Consider the following 20,785-nt stretch of genomic DNA (forward strand, 5'->3'; position numbering starts at 1 on the left):
CTTGTGGTAAATATGAAATAAATGTTTGTCTCAAATTCCATCTCTTTAGATGGTATTTTTTTATTGGATTTGAAGGATAAATGATAGTTTTTAATATTCAAAAATATTTTTTGATGAATCTCACTGATCAAATCCATATTTTTTCAATAAGGGGAAACTTTATAAGGTTTTTATAAATGCTACATCCAATAAAAGAGGATTTATAAAGTTTTTTATAAATTCCTAATCCAATAAGTGAGGATTTGACAAAAACCTATAATTTTATAAAATTCCCAATCTAATACGCCCCACAAAAATTTTCCTTAAAATTCTCAAAGCCACAATAACTGAATTTACTCTTAGTAAATGGTTTCCAAAAACAACAAATTATGGCTTTAGGTTTTTTCTAAAGCAACAGTCAATTTTTTAAAGAGAAAAATACTAGGATAGCACTAAACCAAGTTTTTGTTCCCAAAATAGCACTCAAGGTTCAAAGTCACAAAAATAGGTTTCATTAAAGAGGTAAATATACACTTATACCCATTGGGTTAATTAATCCAAACCTTAGGGTTTAGAGTTAAGGGGGTGAGGTTTTGGAATTAAGGTTTAAAATTTTATAAAAAATAAATACTAAAATAAAAATAAAAAATTTTAAAAACAGTTTCAAAAAGTATTTTTAAATTATAAAAAGAAAATTTGAAAAAAAAATAAAAAAAATTTCGAAAAAAAAATTTCAAAAAAAAATTATAAAAATTTCGAATCTGAAAAATATAATCTGAAACTATAAAAAAAATTTCTTTTTTTCATTATTTTTATTTTTATTTTATTTATTTTTGTTTGTTTATTTAATTTTAAACCAAGGGTATTAGGGATATTTTACCCTTTAATGAATGTCATTTTTGTGACTTTCTCCTTCTAGTGCTATTTTTGTGACATAAACTTCAAAAGGTGCTATTATTGACAACTAGGGGTTTGCCCGCCTTACGGGCGGGTAAAATTACACTAAAACTATTTTATATTAAAATAATTAATTTTATAAAATTTACTTTGTACTGAAAAAAATAAATGTAATCTATTTTTATTCTAAAAGTATATTGTAAACTTTATTAAATTTTGTTGGTTTGAGTTGAAAAGACCATTAACGTTTTTTTGTTAGAGAACACAAAATTATTAAATTAAAAAATTAAGAAAAAAATAATGATTTAATTTTTTTTATTTGATTTCTGTTTCAATTTTATATAGTTGAAGAAAATCTAAGGTAAAGTAAACTAATATTTTATTTCTAAGATTATCAGATTTTAATATTATTACAATAACTAATTTTTCACGATAATAAATTAATACACCCATCCCAAACTAAATCAATTGAAAATCAAATGTAATGTAATAAAATTATAAAAAGTTAAATCTTAAAACAATATATAAATAGTTTCAATAATGCCATAAATAATAAATAGTATATATTATGTAACAACAAATGATGTTTTATTCCGCGCGGGGTTTTATATCTTTGGTTACATCTAGTTCCTAAATATGTTTACATATTGGTTTTCTTAATTCCTTGTTTAATTTCTCATGTGCATTTGTTTTAAAGCATAACTGTTGTGTTTTTAGATTTCTGATGATTTCTTAACAATTTTAATAAATTACATTGTTTAGCAAAAACAGAAGAATAAAACAAAAAGTTACACTATCAAAGTATTAGTGAGAAAATTAAATGTAAATTTAATAATTAATCGTGAGGAACAATGATTATCATTCGGTTTAGAATCTGCCACCAACTTTACAAATATGAACATGCTACACACACACACATATATATATACTTGATTTATGTAGAAGACCCATTACGTAGGTGTTTGTAACCAACCTTAGGCTACAATAAAAGATCAAGAACAATATTCTATGCATTAAATATGCGCATACTGGAGGCCACATTTTTCTCCATTTACCTGTCCAATTCGAAATAGATTAGTTTTTTTCGTCAGCATGAATAGAAGTTGAAGTACCTTTATATCGTTTCTAGCAGCTGAAACCTCAAATGAACTATTTCCTTCATGAAATTTTCAAGTTTACAATAGCAAAATTACTAAAAATTGTGTTATCTTGTTTCCAAATTGTTTTTACCTAGTTTTTTATATGGAACATCCTAGCTTTACGTGAACAGTTGATTAAGTCGAGGTTTCCAATATCTCAGTTGCACCACCTGCAAAGACATTAGTATCGACACATGCCTATAATTAGGATTAAGAACCACACATTTTGTTAGCACAGATTTAAGATGTTATAACAACCTATAAACAACACAACTCTATGGATTTAGAAGTTGTTGTCAAACCTTGATCAACAACTCTAAGCGTGGTAGAGAACCAGCTGCTATCACAGACAGTGGTGTGACACTGTGACTTATCTTCTATCTCACCATTGGGCTACCGAGTCATAAAGAAACAAACTTTTTGGTTTACATTTTTGTCGGATCGATGGATAATCAAATAGAGAAGTAGAATTTTTTTTACATTGCCTTTGTGCTCTAATGAAACTTCCACAACATCTTTATGGAAAAACTCAGTTTGTTTACAGCATGTTTATCACTACACCACTTGCATTGCTCCTTAGGTTGTAACAGTCTAACAGAAGCAGAGTTGAGATGTACCGCACTGTTACATCAAACTCCATCTAAATAAGGGGTACATGCAAGTATCATTCAGTAGCAAGAGATGTCATCAGCCTGTGGTGGCTGAGCAGAAAATTACATTAACAACCGTACCACAATAGAATCAATTTAGTCACTACGATAACCAGATTAAGAATATTCAAACGCAAAAATGGAAATAAATTAAGCTGAATATATACCATCTTATTGGAATTAAAATCTCAGCTAATTGTCCTTGTTTGTTCTGCATTTTGACCACTGGAAACGCAGCTTTCGGCTTTCCTTCACATGCTCACTGCACACCTAGGCAATAAGTCCCTGTAAAGCCAACCGGATTTGGTTCTTCCTAATTTGGACAACCCATTTCAAAGTACTTAATTAATTTGGTTTACTCCGAAAAACCTGATGCCGTATGCTTAATGCGGCCGCTGTCGTGTTCGACGAACGAACGATAGAAGCAATTTTAATCAATGACGGCACTGAATGGTTTGATCTGGTCCATAAGAAACAAAATGATATGAGATTTATGTCAATAGGAAGTCAGTTTTGAAGAGGAAAAAAAATGGATAATCAAAGTCGAGGTCAATGAAAGAAAGGAGTCTTAAGAGTACACATGAGAAGGAGAATGCGAATAAACTGAGAGTACTGTTACAGAAAAATGGAAACGGTTTCTGGAATTTATATCAAGAACTTATCAGGATCTTATACGGTGCTGAGAGGGCTTCATGACTTATTTATACTATGAAAAATTACGGATAATGAAATCGGTGTTGGAGAGGGAACATTGAAGTCGACGTAATGGGTTTAGTGGCGGAGGATGTTAATGTAATCGCTTTAAGACTTGAATCAATTTCAAGCAGTAACATTCGGCGGAGGAAAACTCATCCGACACAAAAAAAAAGGGCTATTGAGAAGACGAAGACTCGGAGTGCAGAGGTGGGCCCTTAATGGGTTGAACATAAAGTTCCAACCATTTTAAACTCGTCAACGAAATAGAAGAGCTTAAAAGAAACGCTGACGTGTCACGATTTTCCCTCCTCTCCAGATTGACGTGGACAGCCTAAAAAGGGAGAAAACTCTCCTTTATAATTATAGATTGCCCTTTTTTAAAACCTAAATTATTTGTAAAGCCACAACCATCACAGTTGCAAACAATCGGAGCCCTAAACATTTTAAATCAAATCGAACCGGAACATAAACCGAAACACCAAACCGGTCAAAGCAAGTGACATCATCTACATAAAAAGCACACGGTATCTGTAATAATAAATTAATGTCAATGGACGAAGAAAAATCGTCCAACACAGAAGCGATTTTCCTTTTCGCCTCTCTGATCTAATACCCACCCACAAAAGGCTCGACTTCGTGCGAAGATACTCTAAACCTTTGCTCCTGTCCTAATCACACCGCTTCGATTTCTCGGTGTATCGCAGCTCAGGTCCGTGATTTGCTTCTTCTCCGTGATTCTAGGGTTTTTTTCCAATTTCTCGCCGCGGCGGTGTGTGAATTTTAGGGTTTTCTTTCGATTCATGGTTTGGGATTAGATGCGAAGGTGAAATTGTTCGAAAACTTGTAATCAATTCTCGAGATTAGGGATTTTAAAAGCTCTTCAGCTATCTGTGTGTGTTGTGAAGTGATTTCGCTACTAAAAAAAACTTGAATGTTGCTATTTTTTCTCCTGACATTTTCTCGCGTTGTGTATTTTGGTTCAAAATTGGCGTTGCTGGGTTCTGTGATGCGTAAGAGTGATACTACGGATACTAGTTGATGGAAAGTTTGTATTTTTGGGGCTAATATAGGAATGACATAACTTTCTGGTTGCAGGTTGAGTGGCTTTTAGAGTGAAGCAGTTAGAAGAAGACATCATGCTAGGTTCTGGTAACAATTTGAGCAGGGGAACTATTGGATTGTCATCTGATGCTCCGAATTTGTCGCAAGTCTTGACATTGGAGCCGATTAGATTAGGCAATCCAAGCTATACTCGTTCAGGAGAGCTGAGAAGGGTCCTCGGCGTCCCTAGTAGGGCCTCATCAGAAGAGAATTCTTTTGGAATGTCTCATCCGAAACCTTCTCCTCCTGGAGCAACGGAGGAGCTCAAGCATTTCAAAGAAAGTGTGCAAGATACTTCCAGAGAGGCTGGGTATGGATCTTGGTTCTCTTCTTGATTTTTATTAGTTTATACAGTATAGTAGAGGAGTTGTTTCTTAATTATTGTACTTTGTTGAGCTTTACTAAGGCCTGAGGTTCCTTGTAGGGATCTAGCGAAGAAACTAAGTGAATCCATATTCAAGTTGGACAAATATGCGGAGACATTAAGTTCAAAGAAACGACGGCGAAATGATACACCCCCGGGTGAGAGAATGGACGCAGCTAACTTTGACAAGGTCAGAAACCAGGTTCCGAGAACGCTAGACAGTATGGCTCAAAGACCCGAGGAAAGAAAAAAGATGCTTGGATTGAACAAGCGTGCTCGTACCACAGTTGGAGATGTGCGGGTTTGTATCTCAATCTCACTTTTTAGATTATTATGATGCTTATAGATATTGAGGAAATTATTTATTTTTCTTTGCATCTGTTCATCTATCACTCCATGTGTTACTGAATTCTTTTTAAAAAGGCATGTTCAATTAGTGTGTGTTCCGAAAGTTTTTCTCAATTTCAGTATTTTAATAGTTTTCGCCTGTTATTACTTTCAGGCGGATGGTAGAGTTTCTACTCTTGCAAGGCAGCAGGTTATAGAAAGGGGATCTGATTCACCTCCAAGTGTTTCTGGAGAAACCGTGCGAATAGAGGAGAAGATACGCAGATTGCCTGTTGGTGGTGAAGGATGGGAAGCAAGAATGAAAAGAAAACGGTCTGTTGCAACTCTAGGCAACAGAGTTATGAATCCTGATCAACGTGTCATGCAGCCAAAGCCGACAGTTGACTCTAAGTTGCGTTCTTGTGACACCCAAAACTTCAGGTATGCTTTGAAGATATAAGATTTGTAAAACTGGTAGTTACCCCTGTTGGTTAGTTAAGTGAATCTAGACATAGCGCTGAACACCGTTTGAAGATTTCCTAGTCCGAGGAGCTTAGGTGGGACTAAAGGAGAGGTTTTATGATCTGATAGTGGGAAATCCTACTCTGCTTCTCAATTGACTTATGATTTTTTACATGTTTATATTAACCTTGAGTTAAGTTGTTGCCAAGATTTTTCAAGTTGTTCAGTTAAACAAGACTTCATCTTCAATTTGTTATGGTAGATCTTACTTTATCAAATTGATTTTACTATGTTGGATACCGTTCAATTTTTGTTTTTTTTGCAACATACTATTGTGTATATAGTTTTCCGGTTTGATCCCTTATGTGTAATCTTTCACTCTCAAAGAAAACATAATGTTGTCCATTTGTTACAGATTGAAATCTTCCGCCGGGGTCAGTGGGATTAACAGAATTGAGTCTTCATTTGAGCCAGACAGTCCAGGTATGGGTGCATTATCCAGGAATGAGTTGGAAACTGCTTCAATTGCAAGGGACCGGTCAGTACTTGCTGAGCAGAGGCTTATGGCTAAGGGAAACAATAAGTAAGCAGATACCTCAAGTTTTTTGTTTTAGCTTTTGCTTTGATATAACATCAAATTGTTTGCGACTGATCTTGACTGATAAATGCATCATTGTGCTTATCCAGAAGAAACTTACAAGATGATAGCCCCACAAATATCTCTACTGCAATATTGAAAGGAAAGGTTTCTAGGGCTCCAAGAACAGCAGCCGTTATAGGTGTTGATTCTTCATCCAAAGTCGAGTCTCCATCTGGAGTAGTACAAGGTTTGAGGCAATCTAAGTGTTGACTAAATACACTATCTATTACGTTTATGAGAAAAATCTAAAGCTTCGATTGCCAGCAGGTTCATCTGCACATGGAATGGCTCAGTGGGGTGGCCAGAGACTTAAGAATTCTCGAACCAGAAGAACGAATGTAGTTTCGCCTGTTATCAGACATACTGAAACCAAGTTCTCAGCTCAAGGTTTTGCAACATCTGATTTCAGTCCTAGAGCATCCCCTGGAACCACCGGGTCACTCTCAGTTGTTGATAGTAGCCCTTTAAAAGTGAAAAGGGAGCTGAAGAATGCTTCATCACCATATGGGTTATCCGAAAGCGAGGACTCCGGTGCTGGTGACAACAAAACAAGGGAGCGTGCTCTTGCTAGTGGTGACTTGTTCACAACTCCTAAAACAGGGTCACCATTATTACCTGTAAGGAAAAATAAGTTTCAAACTAGTCATAAAGGAGGTGGTGCATGGAAGCAAGGAAAGAATGAAACTGTTCATGGCTTTCACCCTGTGATGGTTAAATCAGAGAATCTATCAGTAGAGAAGCCTCTGCACAATGTCAAGATCGCGTCAGATAAGAATCGAAGGTGATTTACGGCTAACTTAGTTCTTTATTTGTCTCGTATACCTTATAACTATTTCTATTATCTATAAAGCTTAAAATACGAGAGACTAATTGTTCTACCTCTCTCTCTCTGGACAGCAAATATGGGCGTCCACCAGCGAAAAAGGTTAAAGATCGTAAACCTTCTACTCGTCTTGCCTCAAATTCGTCCACTCCTTCAAATATTACAGGTATTTCTTTTCTTTTGGCATTTCAAGTTTCAGTCTTTTCCATATTCAGGGTTTAGTATTGTATCATCGAACTATTTTCTGGGAAGTGCTACATACAGTAGTATATTCTGAACAGGATTTACCCTGAAATTTGAGGTTTGGTAAATATTAGCTCTTGCGCAGTTGTTTTCATTTGTACAAAGGGAAATCCCCAAAGAGCACCTCATATTTACGTTGGAGTCAGTTCCTGAGCATAAATATAGTGGATTTTTGGTTGTTCAGGTGAATCAGATGATGATCGTGAGGATATTTTTGCAGCAGCCAATTCAGCACGGAAGGCAGCGAGTACTCATACTTCCATATGTCTTGTCTTCAAGTTTTATTGCCATTAATTTTCTTCCAACTCCAAATATCTTTTTGTAGATCTTGCTTGTTCTGGCAAGTTTTGGAAGAAGATGGACCACATCTTTGCTGCCATCAATACAGATGACATGCAAAACATAAAGGATCAGGTAATAATCAACATACCATAAATTATGATATATGTGAGTTAGTGTGCCAACCCAATCTCTCTTTAACTTGTGGCTGTAAAAATACAGCTTAATTTTGCGGAAGAACTCGATGAATCTCTGTCAGAGGCAATCTTAGATGGCTATAACATCATGGTAAGTTGCATTGTAAATCTATGCAGCAATGTCTAGTTTTATATTCTTTTTATCTGAATGTTGCATGAATGAATGAGACTCCTTCTGTCTCAGGGTATCAAGTTGCCGAAAACACCACATCGCATTTGTGAGGGAATTGTTGACTATTCAGGTCCAGCGTCATCATGTAAATCTGATCTTTCATTTGAGAGATTGGACATGAGAAAGTTGAATGAGAGTACTCCGCTGTATAAGAGGGTACTTTCTGCCTTAATTGAGGAAGACGATGGAGAAGAAGTTGTACAATTCAATGGAGGGAAGAATCTGTCCCTTCATTATGCTAGTGATGATTCTCACAGTGGTTCATGTACCTTTATTGACACCGAGTTCAGAGAGAGAGACAGAATGGAATTTGAAGTAGAGTCAAGCGGGGATTTTCAGACCCCGAAGAGTTGTTTGTTTGACCGATTTTCCAGTGAGAGGAGTGGTGTGTCTAACCCTTTCAGAAATGGTGGCATGTCTGTATCTGCGCATAGCAATGAACAGTGGTTGGATGATGATCTTTCACATTCGGATGCGCCACTCGGTGGTGAGACATTTTCGAATGGCCTGGGTCAATTGCAAGCTAGGGAAGTGAACATTCCCAACTTCCCAGTATCTGACACCCAGTATCAGCTTATGTCTTTGGACGAGCGAATTCTTCTGGAATTACAGAGCATTGGTGTATTTCCTGAGGCAATGGTAGGTTTTTCCCACTCAGTTAATCTGTCATGAACTTGAGCTAAAGGAAAAAAAAACGTATTACTCTTAAAAACTTTTTCACTTATGTTCATTTTTATTTATTCGCAGCCTGATCTGGCCGAAGAAACTATGAGCACAGATGTTATGGAGTTGAAGGAAAGCATTTATCAGCAGGTAAACGAAAAACATATAATTCACGCTTTATATATGTGTCACTAGGAAGAGTTATTTTTTTGTTTCCCATTGAAAAATTATCTTTGACGCGTAGTAACCTTTCTCACATTCTATCATCGACCAATAATAGATCCGAAACAAGAAGGAAAAGCTCGAGAAGCTAAATATTACCATCCAGAAGGGGAAAGATGATGAGAAAAGGTTGGCTTTTGGCTTTTTACGATTCATTATTTTTCAAGTTAAACTGTTATATTTGCTAAGATTTCATGTTTACATGCAGGAAAATTGAGCATCTTGCTATGGACCACCTTGTGGAAACAGCACACAAGAAAAGAATGGTAATAAACTAGTTGATGCTTACATTTTATCATAATCTACTTGGGTCAATGGTTGTGGGATAAGATATATATGAGGTTATGGATGTTACTCTGAAAACAGGCATCCCGTGGAAATAAAGCATATAAAGTCCACAAGGTGACAAGACAAGCGGCGCTGGCGTTCACCCGGCGGACACTTGCCAGGTGTCAAAAGTTTGATGATACTGGTCTCAGCTGTTTTGCTGATCCTGCACTTCGAGACATCCTGTTTTCATCTCCCAGCAACGATGCAAAATCATCAGAAAATGGCGGCTCTGGAACAGCCAGTAACACGCTCAATGAACCTTCTAATCACCAGGCTGAGGCCAAGGGTTCAGGTATGCAAAACCTGAACTATTTTGTTTACAAAGTTGATCTTTACAAAATAGTATCTTCTGCATGTATGAAAACATGGTAGGATTATCTTTAGAATAATGTGAAAGCATGCTCACACACACACACATGTATGAGAGCATCATTCTGCCTTCTTCTTCTCTTCACCAACTCCATAAACGTATTTATTAGATAGTTACTGATGGTCAAGTGTCTTTGATGAAACTGACAGACAGTGGCTACACTTTAAACCTTTTTGTCAGATGATTACCTGAGCTAATTGGGTTTTGTAGGTGCAGTGTCTAGTACGAAGAGGAGAGAAGCACTGATAGACGATGTTATCGGATGCGCTTCATCCAAAGTGACAACGAGTATAGATAGTGCGGTTCTTAATGCAGGAGGTGCTGCTAGAGGTAAGAGAAGCGAGAGAGAAGACAGTTTCAGGAACAAGAACAAACCGAAACTCAAAGAAAAGAATAATAACGAAAACCAAACAAGATCAACGACAACAACTCACCCGACAGGTCCAGCAGGCAGAGGCACCTCGAACCGAGGAGGGACCTCTGGAGATGGTGCAGTAGATGAAGAAGCTCCTATAGATTTCTCGAAGCTAGCGTTCCATGATCTAGAGGAGATAGATGAGCAGGCAGATATTGGAAACTGGTTTGAGGGTCTACAGGATATTGATACAGCAGGGCTTGATGAGGTTCCCATGGATGATCTATCTTTTATGTTTGGGTAAAGGACGAAATTATATGACAGAGAGGAATTGGGTCTGACCCTTGGGCACGGCACACCCACCACAAGTATTATTAATTTCTTAAGTTGTATATAAAGAGATTTGTAGTGAATTGTCTGCCTTGAAGTGGCGTGTATTGAACTATGATTTAATATATTAAAATATATGTTATTTTCCATTTCAAAAGTGTTTCGTTGGAACAACATTTGATTAAAAAAGCTTACGCTTAATTGTAATGTGATGTGTGTAGTGACTAACTTCTTGAAGATTTGCCTTAGGTATGGGCATTTGAGTATACAGTGCAGTTCCGGATAAGAACTGTCGGTTTTGGGTCTATTGGGCAAAATATATTCGGTTTGGATCGGTTCAGTTTAGTGTACATCATGTGTGTTATTTTTTTCTACCTAGTTAAAAAAAATGAATCAATACTATTCAAACAAATGTGAGTTTACCCGTTGGGATTCAGCTAATAACATATCAGGTTCAAATATGTTTTGTACCATTTTACAAAACATATTCAGATATTTCTTACCCCTTTCAAATCAGATACGGATCAAATTTTTTGGTTTCTGAAAATTTTGCTTGTGAGTGAAAATAAGGCAAAACGAAGATTCTTTCATCACATGATAGATATGCTTCATATTTGAGACAATCATATAACACAAATGATCTGTTCTAACAATTGTAATGTTTATTGCTAATGCTCACAAATGAAGCTACCTATGAACAAACATGTAGTACTGTATATATGATGAGTTTCTTAATCAAAAGCATCATCATCCAGATTATACAGGGATCAAAAATATTAATATACGAAAGTAGAAGAGGCTAAGAAGTTTGATGAATTCTCAATAGAAATCAAAATTAAATATGTGATGTGAGTCACAGTTCTGCAATGCAATATATATATAACCATTGTTAAAGCCCAAAATTTCAACTTAATGAATCTAATAGATCAGATCATCAACTGCGAATCATATACCATAAAAGCCGATGTAAAAATTAAATTTCAAATCAGAGAGATAATATACCTAGCAAGGAACCACTTGTGTACCTCCTTCATTGATCTGTTTTGCTAGAACAGCTTGGAGCTTGTTCTTCTCCGATCCGGATCTATTGCCGGCGGTTTCATCTTCTGCATGTAATTCACCGCCACCGCCCACAGTAACAACTGTCTGCCGGCAATGACATACTTCATATTAGATATGGAGGATGCCATTGATGTTGTCTGAGTTTCAAATCGATATATAGGAAAGAGTTTGAGGAAGTGGTGAGATTTGTGGTTGTAACCATCCTTATTTATTAGGATTAAAGAATCGGGAGAACATATGAGGAGGTGCATGATAATTAAATGTGAGGAGAGGTGTAGATTAAAAGACGTAAATGAAAAGCTTCGTTAGTATTGTGAATGTAGACGATTTACAATTGAGGTTCTGTGAGGCGGTGTAGTTAAAGTATGTGAAGCAACGAAGACGATAAAAACTGAAAAGGCCTTTAGTGGGTGAAGATTTTCATTTTCAGGCACAAAATAAATTCCCGTAATCATGAGTAATGGGCCAGGGAGATATGTTTTTTGGGTTTTACCAAAAACACATAAATGCGAAAAGAGTATTCAACATATTGATAGATATCTATATATATAAAATAGTGTTTATTCTCTCTTGGAAACTTAATATAGTAATAAAAAAATGTTTGCAATTAATATATATATATGACACTAATCAATAAATATAAGATAATAATTTTCTAGAAAATCCTACGTAATAATCCCATTAAAATCATAAATTTATAATTTATATATAAGGTTTATATAAGTGCAAACAAAACATTGTCTTATATTCACAATGAAATTCATCTATATTTTTTCTTAACACTTCAATATATATTTTATAATATTTAGTAAAATTATATCTTAAACTACATTTAAATTCTATGAAACATATTTCATATAAGCCAAATAGCATAAAACTTGAATTAAAAAATTTAATTAATAGATATACGATAAAATCACTTTTTTTTTGTTTTATAAATTAATAAAATTTCAAAGTCCTAATATTATTAATTTATAAAAAATTTACCGTACATGTTTAATCGTGCGACCGATCATACCTTAGAGCATCTCCAACCCCACTCTATTTTCCACTCTAAAATAGAGTTTTGGAGTAAAAATGTTCCAATGATACTCTATTTTCCATTCTATAATAGAGTAAAAAAATAGATTTACTCCAAATATAGAGTAACTTATATATTTTTTGTTCATCACTCTATTTTTTACTTTAAAATAGAGTACCACTGGAGTAGAATTGAACTCTATTATAAAGTTAACTCTATTTTGAAGTGGAAAATAGAGTAAACCATTGGAGATGGTCTTGTACCCAAATCGTGCAGATGTATACTTTGCAATAGGCAAGGTTTTCTGAATTCAGTGGACTAAATTAGTAATGGGCCTTGATATGATAATGGGCTTATAATTTGGTAGAAGTAATATGGGCTAGGGTTTCATCATCTTGCTCATATAAAGTTACACAAACACTTCTCTGGCCGTTCTTTCTCTGTCTCCTATCTATCGCAAGGTATAATTTCTTCTTCTTCTTCTTCAATTCTCTTTCTTCACTTCGTCACGGCTACTCTTCATCGGCTCTAAACGTTCCTTGATAAAACCTTGTTTTGCAGGAGAGACTAGTAGCTGAGGAAGTGCCAAAATGAGGTTCGTATCCTCAACTACTCGATATGATACATTGTTAATGATTCAGCTGTCTTGTCTCTGTCGTGGATACTTTTGAACCTGATTGGTAGCTGGAAATGATTCTTTAATACAATAAAGTATCGACCTTTATGCTATTTTCGGTGTTGTGTGTGTGTGAAGTCATCATTTTGATGAGTTCTGTGTTCTGGGTATTGAAAGTTTGGATTTTGAAATGATGCAGTAAGCTCCAGAGTGAAGCCGTGAAGGAGGCGATATCAACCATCATCACTCACTGCAAGGAGACAAAGCCTCGCAAGTTCACAGAAACTATCGAGCTCCAGATTGGTCTCAAGAACTATGACCCTCAAAAGGACAAGAGGTTTAGCGGTTCCGTTAAGTTGCCTCACATTCCTAGGCCCAAGATGAAGATTTGCATGCTCGGTGACGCCCAGCACGTTGAAGAGGTAAAAGCTTTCCTCTCCCTTTTACGATCAGAGGACATGTTCTTAAGAAGCTTTTGTTTTATTACTTAGGCTGAGAAGATTGGGTTAGAGTCTATGGATGTGGAAGCTCTTAAGAAGCTGAACAAGAACAAGAAGCTTGTTAAGAAGCTCGCCAAGAAGTTCCATGCTTTCCTTGCTTCTGAATCCGTCATCAAGCAGATTCCACGTCTTCTTGGTCCTGGTCTCAACAAGGCAGGCATGTTTTTAGCACACTAACCTTAATCTTCCATGAGTTTGATTATCATCATCTTCGTATGATTTAATAATCGCTTTGAACAACAAACAAACAGGAAAGTTCCCAACTCTTGTGAGCCACCAAGAGTCTTTGGAGGCCAAAGTGAATGAGACAAAGGCAACAGTGAAGTTCCAGCTCAAGAAGGTTCTTTGCATGGGTGTCGCCGTTGGGAATCTCGGCATGGAAGAGAAGCAGATCTTCCAGAATGTTCAGATGAGCGTCAACTTCCTTGTTTCCCTCTTGAAGAAAAACTGGCAAAACGTTAGTAAAAATTCTTTCTTTTTCATCTTCTTTTTAGATCATCTTCTTACATTTATCAGTCTCTAACTCTGAGATGTTGCTTAAAATTTATCTGGCAGGTGAGGTGCTTGTACTTGAAGAGCACTATGAGTCCACCTACCCGTGTTTTCTAAGATTATTTTATCTCTAAAGTTTCTCTCAAGGTATCATCAGGGCTGAGAGGAGATTTCATTTTCATTTCTGTCATGATTAAGATTTTGTTTAAAGACAGTTTTATTTATATTATTCCTATTACTCTTGGTGAATTTTCTCTATTTATGTTAGATTAACCCAATCTTATTACAAAATAACGGTATAAAATCACAAGAAACCAATAAACAGTGTTTTATTATCATTAATATGAACAAAACATTAGATTTCACAAAGCGAAACAAATTTCGTAATTTGCTAGTACAGTATAATTTCTTGGTCTTGGCCCTCTTTAATTTTAGATATGAATAAATAAGTCTAAAGGGAAAAAGCTAGCAGGTGGGAATCCAAAACCTCCTGTTCCCGGAAAATCAACAGTTTTCGAATCTCTGATTATATTTCCGACGTTATCTGCGGTTGGTTTTGGGCATGAGAGGAAGAACGAAAGCGGGTTTGATGTAGTTAAAACTTTGGACTCATGTTTGAACTTGACCAGTTCAGAGACCAAGTTGTTTTTGTGAGCATACAGTTGCTCAGGACCTCCTAATAGCTGCAAGTCACTTCATAGTGACTTTTTCATTGGCGGTCGGAAGCACTGACAGGAACGATCCGTCTTAGGCTGCCATGATGGTCACAGGTTTCTTCTCTCCATCACACTTTAAGAGAATCTTAATGCCTGAAAAAATAATTGTTTACAAAACAAAATCAGTGCATGCTTAAAATAATTGCACGTCTCTCTATATAATATACTCCTCCCCTTTCTAAAACAAATATTTTAAAATTAAAATTTGGTTTTAAAATATACTTTATATATATTCTAAATTTTTTATTAAATAATAGTGGTAGATTGTAAAATTTTTATTTCAATCAATTGTACCTTTTTCAAATATTATTAGTTTAAATTTGTGAAAAATAATTTAACACAAAAAACTACTGTATTTATAATTAATTTTAATATGTGTAAACACAAAAATATACTCCCTTCGCTCACGAAAGTAAGATTGTCTAGAGTATTCACGTTTATTAAGAATTTAATAAATATATATACTTTAATTTATTTTTTACTTTATTATATACCTTCCAATAACTTTCCACCAATAAAATTTAGTCAATTCAAATATTCCCAATTAATTTTTCACAAAAATATAAAAAAGTACACTAATAATATAAAAAATCTATCTTTATGGAACAAAAAAAATCTAAAACATTTTTACTTTTGAAAATGGATGGAATATCATTTAGAAACAGAGAAAGAATAAAGATGCATAGAGGAACACCATTTGAATAAAATAATCAAAAGAAGATGGCAATAAAATATCAGCTCTCTCTTATTATAACCGTTTTTAGAGTAGAAGTTACATATATAATGTGATGATTATAGTATAAGTTTGAAAACAAAATGGGATGAAGTAAAAGCTAGGAGCTAGCTAGTGAAACAAGTAGACCTGAGAAGTCGAAATCACTGTGGCAGTCTAGGCAAGAGACCTTGCCACAAACAATCGAAGAAGCCGAGAGCTCAAAGTTGGAGAAGACGGCCAAAACGAATAGGAAGAATGCTGCAAGAGCTGCTTGATGATTCGCCATTGGAGAATCCTCGAATTAAAACAAAGTATTTATGAGAATTTGATGGCTTTAGATATCTTTTATTGTCCGAGTGAAATATGTGGAACGTATGTAAGCTTTATATAAAATAAATTAGTAATCTGTAATTAAAGTGACCAACATGCGTTGATCTTTGTGGTTGGCTTTACACACTTTTGCTTTTCTTTTATATTAACGGCTCTTTAATTCATCCGACTTTACTTTTTTGCCGTAACATAGAGGATGGCAGGAAAACAAAGCCAACATTATCTTTAGAAATTATATCGACTAATTATTATAAATTGTAGGCTCGCTTAAACCACATAATACAATATTACAATATTTTTTTGACTTGACTTCCTTTTTTTTTTTGAAACACTTGAATCATTTTATTAAAATGGGTTTAGAGCCCTACAAGAGTGAAGTTGTTTAAGTAGGCTTTGGCCAAGACATCTGCTAGCTCACTACACGATCTAGAGATATATGAGAAAAAACAGAAATTAAATGAAGAAGAAAGACTGAGGATGTCCATGACGACGCTGTGGAGCTCTGACGGACCTCATTTCCGGTCTATTGCTCTAGCGAGCACTTGAGAATCTGAGCGTATCCAGATGTGTGTGATGGAGTTTATTTTTATGTTTAAATATATACTTCATATTTCATGTTTTGGACTTTATTTATTTATTGAGTAGGTGTGTAGCGAGGCCTGGGATATGTGTATTGATAAAATAATCTTCCCAATCAATGTATTTGGAGCTGAACCCGGGTATGCCGTTCGTCTCTTTGGCTCCATTCTTGATTCGTAATGTTTCCAGGTTTCTATCATCGAATCTACATGTCAGTATAAAGTCAAAACAATTATAGTTAAATTGTGACTTAAGGCACGACAAAAAGAAATATAGATCCTGTATATTGAAAAAGGCTTTTATTTATAATATACCACGTAAGTAGACATGTAATGTGAGAGATAGAGACATACATGCCCTTAAAGAGTAGATAAGGCTCATAAAGTTCAACCAATCTCATGCCCATCTTGAATTTACGATTGTGATGTTGATAAGTATTTCCAAATTGCGATGGGAAAGTTATGCTAAGCAATCCCAAAATCTACAGAAACGAAAAATAGATAAAAAAGAGATAATGGTTTTAATATGATAGTTTTTAGATTATAAAAGACACTCCTAGAGATAAATCTACCTCGCTTGCAATCAATGTATATGTGTACCTGTAAAGGTAATTTAAACCGAAGGCTCGTGTAGAGACGGAACATAGCCTTAGTGGATAAAAGTACTAGCGCTTTTGGGACTATAGGCATACCACTGCGGCCAAGCAGAGGGCTTTTCTTGAAATAACGAATAATAATTTCGTTAATTTGCTTATACGTTATTGGATTCCGGTAAGATGAGGCCACATGGTAAACGGTATGGCTTCCTGAATCATGGAAATGTTCAGCTGATGTCGCGATCATTGCATTTGCCACCATGTCGACGGGTATCTTGTTATGGACATACCTTTTGTGTTAGAATCAAGCTAGTAAAATATGGAGTCTTAATTCAATTTTTACAATATTGGTAACGTTACTAGTGAACTTACAATATCACATGCCGTTTTTTGATCAATGAGGAAACACTTAAGCATTCCCTTCCCGTATGATACAATCACAGTGTCTACGGTTCTTCATATATACAATAACCATAAAAGAAGTTGAGTCAGAGAGAAATTATAATTGGATTTGATGGCAGCTTGGTTTCTCTCCCTATTCACTTAGATATCTTCTGAGCAAAGTTATTTACTTTCTAGATTAGTATATCAATCCATAATTGAACAATAAGATCAATGCCACATATTTTTTGTAAAAAGTTTTTTTAGATGAATAAATTTAACATCCTTTCAGAAAAACAGTCATATTGACGACAAATAGTAGCTTACTTGACGCCTTCAATCCAACCGGGAAATGGGTCCGAGAAAGTGCTTGTGATCATTGCGGGACGTATTACTACAATAGGCATATTTTCTCTATAGTGTCCAAGAAACATCTCTCCCATTACTTTGGTGAAGACATATGTGTTTGGCAATCCAAAATGCTTTGCCCTAATTAACATTACGTGTAAGCAACGTGCCTCAAGTTACTTCATAGTTTCTTAACATTCGTGCCAATGATTTTAGCAAAAAAAAAAACATTCTTGCCAAAGAAAGAAATTACTTCATAGTATTTATAATTTTGGCATGTGAACACAAACCTTTTCAACCCAAGATCTCTCATGGCATGTTTAGTTTCTTCTTCTGAACAACCTTGTTCAACGAGTTGTTTCAATCTCTGCTCTACCAGCTGCATTTCGGTATTGATATCTACCTTGTTTTTTCCGTGAAGAGTGTCTCCCATTGCAAAAGGTATCTCTTGTGTAAGTCCCGATCTTTCCCCGCAAACATAAGCTAGAAAAGAAATCAAATATGTATACATGAATATTATAACTAGTGTCGATATATATAAATAATGTATATACCGAATTACCGATCCAAGATTATTAAACGCTCTACGCTAAATTTTAAAATAAGATTTTTATATAGTTTCTAATACTATATATAATACATATTAATTATACTAAAACCTTATAAACAATACAGTTATATTACCAAATAAAATTAAAATAATACATGTTACGATTAACACATAACTATAACTAATCTTATATGTTTGTCTCGTTTTGTATTAATCCTTGTTTTTGAAAAAACATAATCCATAAGGATATATTTTTACATTTTTCAATACATTTTTTATTAGGTAATAAATTATAAATTATAACTTCAAAATATTAATTACGTTCAATGAATTTTAAATAACTAAAAATTATGAAAATATTTAATCACATAAAATAAAAATATAAATTCATAATTTAAATTTAAATATTTTAATAAGTGTACAATTTTTAAAACATACGTTTTGAGATAGAAGGAGTACTTACTCATCACAAATTCACATTTTCCTTCATTTTCTAGTTTGTATGTTATAAATATTAAAAAAATTAACTAACATACATAACAACAACATAATAACGAAAAAGACAACGCCCGACTTATTGACATGGAAGACGACATGAACAGCTTAAGAGTGAAGCCAACTGTAATTTATATTATCTATAATTTATATAGATAGATAGATGTTAAACGTCTATAAATATTACTGTTATTAATAAGCCTACAAACTTTGTTTACATATAAACATTAAAAAGTCTAGTATAAAATACTTAATAAAATAAATGTCTTAATCAACGTCTTAATAGTTTATACTCTAGGTTGGGCATGTATATGAATGAATTTGATTACCAAAGGTTTAAATGAGTTCCCTTGATGATGTTAATTTGTTTCAATCATGGCTGGTCATTACAAAGTACAAACACTTTAAATGAAAAGAAGATCTGGCCTTTTTGCAAAGGCCTCGGAATTAGCCTGAGATTTGAAATATCCGTAGGTTATTAAAAAAAACAAAGTTTAAATGATTCACCAGTTGATACATGGAGAAGCAATTGTGCTTTCACAGACTTCTTAGCAAAGTTAAGGACATTGAGCGCTCCAAATGTGTTGATCCGAAGTGCTACATCGTATCTTTTCACATACAACCTTTCGTCGAAGTGTTGATCCGAACCGAAATCTAATTAATATGGTTGCCAATAAGTAACTATATATAAACGAATGTACTACAACCTTTCGTCGAATCTCGTGGTGGCAGCTGCATGGACAACAATGTCAGTCTCTTGCATCATATCTTGCAAAAGGTTAGAGTCACTCACTCCCATATTGTTTAATGTTACGTCGCCTGGAACAGGAACAACTTTTTCCGATACCAAGGCGTTTAAACTTTCGTCACCAATATTCTTTCTTAACACCTTAAACAAATCTTTCTCGAAAACCTGTTTTAAAGTAATCAAAATCAGAAAATTGATTTTCGTACGAAATTTCTAACGCAAAATTTGGTTCATACATTTTGGCATGTACGTATATGTAAATATACCTCATTGTGTAACCGTTGTTCCGCGGATTTATTGTCAGATGCTCTTACGAGAAGGTAAAGCTTCTTCACGTTTGGTTGCAAACTCAGAACTCGCTCCACGAAAACTATGTCCAGATATTAATAATATTCATGAATTACGCCGAATGGATTTATTACAATAAAGTTGCTCCGACATTTAGTCAGTTGATTTCTTGCTGTAGAGGAGGCGACAAAGAATTACCTTTAGAGAGGAAACCGGAAGCGCCTGTAACGAGCAAGGTCTTGTTCTCAAGAAACTGAACACGATTTGGTTCCATAGTTGAAACTCAAAAACCTATGTGAAGAACAAAGAAGTGAACTGTTTGTTTGTTTGTTGAGAATGTTTGAACCCACCACTATAACATTTGTATTTATAACGAATTGGTGATAATACCACCTAACTTTAAAGAAGGTTTCTATATCAAAATAATTTTTTTTGTTTCACAAAGTATACACAGATACGAATTTACAAAATAAAACTAAAAACCCAATAAGAAAAACTTAAAATATAACCTAACTAAAAAATAAAAAAGCTCCTTATTAGACCCCTGATTTTCACTGAAACTAAAGCCTAAAATTCAGATAGAAGACCACTACCGCCTGGAAGAACGCTGAATCATCGAACGAAAACAACCAAAACGTGAGAAAAGTGAAGATCCGAATTCTCATAAATGCCACGACGGGAAAATTTCATCGGACGGAACTTAAAATTAAAAAGAATTCGGAATTTCATGGAAAAGGTTTTCATGGAAAAGGTTTTCATGAACCTTAGAGCATGTTTATTGGTAAAACTCATTTAAAGTTCTTAGTATATTTTTAACTCCTAAAAATATCACTATTTTCGTTGACTAGGAAAGAGAGAAGAAAGAAATAAAGAAGGAAAAGAGACGAAACAAAAGACAACATTTTTCCTCTCTCCAATTCTATCATGACACGTAGGCATAAGAGTCGTGTCTTTATGTGCTTAATTAAAAGACACATTTTACTTTAGTGGCTGTTTTGTTTCTTTTTTTAGTCAAAATAAGCTAAGATCTTAATCTAAGAGATGCCTATAAACGTGCTCTTAGAGCATATGCAATGGTGAGGTTCACCAATGAATCCTTAGGAATATTTT

General features: G+C 34.6%; 3 protein-coding genes, 2 long non-coding RNA genes and 1 pseudogene across 12 annotated transcripts; 2 read left to right on the plus strand and 4 right to left on the minus strand.

The window, feature by feature from the left end:
• The first annotated feature begins 3,897 nt into the window (after positions 1-3,897).
• LOC106371654 lies at positions 3,898-10,388 on the plus strand. Of its 5 annotated transcripts, none has more exons than XM_013811739.3 (17): positions 3,898-4,070; positions 4,457-4,772; positions 4,887-5,127; positions 5,329-5,594; positions 6,031-6,198; positions 6,303-6,442; positions 6,523-7,036; positions 7,153-7,244; positions 7,506-7,568; positions 7,647-7,735; positions 7,823-7,888; positions 7,982-8,608; positions 8,717-8,782; positions 8,913-8,983; positions 9,063-9,120; positions 9,221-9,476; positions 9,765-10,388. In XM_013811739.3, exons 2-17 carry the CDS (start codon positions 4,498-4,500, stop codon positions 10,211-10,213), a joined length of 3,441 nt encoding a protein of 1,146 aa, XP_013667193.2. In that variant the 5' UTR covers positions 3,898-4,070; positions 4,457-4,497; the 3' UTR covers positions 10,214-10,388. The 5 variants fall into 5 exon arrangements, with proteins under 5 accessions (XP_013667193.2, XP_013667197.2, XP_013667194.2 ...); XM_013811743.3 differs by having other exon boundaries at positions 9,771-10,388; XM_013811740.3 differs by having other exon boundaries at positions 6,306-6,442.
• On the minus strand, positions 9,013-9,876 carry LOC125579222. The gene is made up of 2 exons (XR_007317218.1): positions 9,743-9,876; positions 9,013-9,533 (listed from the first exon to the last, which is right to left on the minus strand). It is a non-coding gene; the product is annotated as an uncharacterized LOC125579222 (long non-coding RNA).
• A 417-nt stretch (positions 10,389-10,805) lies between the features above and the next one.
• LOC111201444 lies at positions 10,806-12,542 on the minus strand. Its single transcript, XR_002654680.2, has 2 exons — positions 11,242-12,542; positions 10,806-11,100 (listed from the first exon to the last, which is right to left on the minus strand). It is a non-coding gene; the product is annotated as an uncharacterized LOC111201444 (long non-coding RNA).
• A 160-nt stretch (positions 12,543-12,702) lies between these two features.
• On the plus strand, positions 12,703-14,179 carry LOC125579221 (60S ribosomal protein L10a-3-like). Its single transcript, XM_048743064.1, has 6 exons — positions 12,703-12,783; positions 12,884-12,917; positions 13,138-13,360; positions 13,430-13,595; positions 13,690-13,895; positions 13,994-14,179. Exons 2-6 carry the CDS (start codon positions 12,913-12,915, stop codon positions 14,045-14,047), a joined length of 654 nt encoding a protein of 217 aa, XP_048599021.1. The 5' UTR covers positions 12,703-12,783; positions 12,884-12,912; the 3' UTR covers positions 14,048-14,179.
• Positions 14,180-14,241: 62 nt separating this feature from the next.
• Positions 14,242-15,647, minus strand: LOC106371656 (annotated as a pseudogene).
• LOC106370416 (putative fatty acyl-CoA reductase 7) lies at positions 15,374-20,169 on the minus strand. 4 transcript variants are annotated; one of them, XM_048743061.1, is made up of 10 exons: positions 19,874-20,135; positions 19,654-19,757; positions 19,347-19,552; positions 19,147-19,262; positions 17,885-18,077; positions 17,574-17,735; positions 17,238-17,319; positions 16,870-17,139; positions 16,624-16,751; positions 15,374-16,475 (listed from the first exon to the last, which is right to left on the minus strand). In XM_048743061.1, the coding sequence occupies exons 1-10, from the start codon at positions 19,947-19,949 to the stop codon at positions 16,322-16,324; spliced, it is 1,491 nt and encodes a 496-aa protein (XP_048599018.1). In that variant the 5' UTR covers positions 19,950-20,135; the 3' UTR covers positions 15,374-16,321. The 4 variants fall into 4 exon arrangements, with proteins under 4 accessions (XP_048599018.1, XP_013665878.2, XP_022548736.2 ...); XM_013810424.3 differs by having other exon boundaries at positions 19,147-19,247; positions 19,874-20,130; XM_048743063.1 differs by having other exon boundaries at positions 16,334-16,475; positions 16,585-16,751; positions 19,874-20,169.
• Positions 20,170-20,785: the final 616 nt, after the last annotated feature.

The sequence above is a fragment of the Brassica napus genome, chromosome A10 (assembly GCF_020379485.1).
Source record: "Brassica napus cultivar Da-Ae chromosome A10, Da-Ae, whole genome shotgun sequence".
NCBI lineage: Eukaryota > Viridiplantae > Streptophyta > Magnoliopsida > Brassicales > Brassicaceae > Brassica > Brassica napus.

Bases quoted from the DNA above. Each gene is read 5' to 3' on its own strand.
- LOC106371654 (XM_013811739.3), top strand. From the start codon at position 4,498: ATGCTAGGTTCTGGTAACAATTTGAGCAGGGGAACTATTGGATTGTCA. The intron at 4,773-4,886 runs GTATGGATCTTG...GGTTCCTTGTAG, and splicing joins GATACTTCCAGAGAGGCTGG to GGATCTAGCGAAGAAACTAA. The intron at 7,736-7,822 runs GTAATAATCAAC...GTAAAAATACAG, and splicing joins TGCAAAACATAAAGGATCAG to CTTAATTTTGCGGAAGAACT.
- LOC125579221 (XM_048743064.1), top strand. The intron at 13,596-13,689 runs GCATGTTTTTAG...ACAAACAAACAG, and splicing joins TCCTGGTCTCAACAAGGCAG to GAAAGTTCCCAACTCTTGTG. The intron at 13,896-13,993 runs GTTAGTAAAAAT...TTTATCTGGCAG, and splicing joins TGAAGAAAAACTGGCAAAAC to GTGAGGTGCTTGTACTTGAA.
- LOC106370416 (XM_048743061.1), bottom strand. From the start codon at position 19,949: ATGGAACCAAATCGTGTTCAGTTTCTTGAGAACAAGACCTTGCTCGTT. The intron at 19,553-19,653 runs GTATATTTACAT...ACTTTAAAACAG, and splicing joins AACAACGGTTACACAATGAG to GTTTTCGAGAAAGATTTGTT. The intron at 17,736-17,884 runs GTTTGTGTTCAC...AATGTTAATTAG, and splicing joins AGAGATCTTGGGTTGAAAAG to GGCAAAGCATTTTGGATTGC.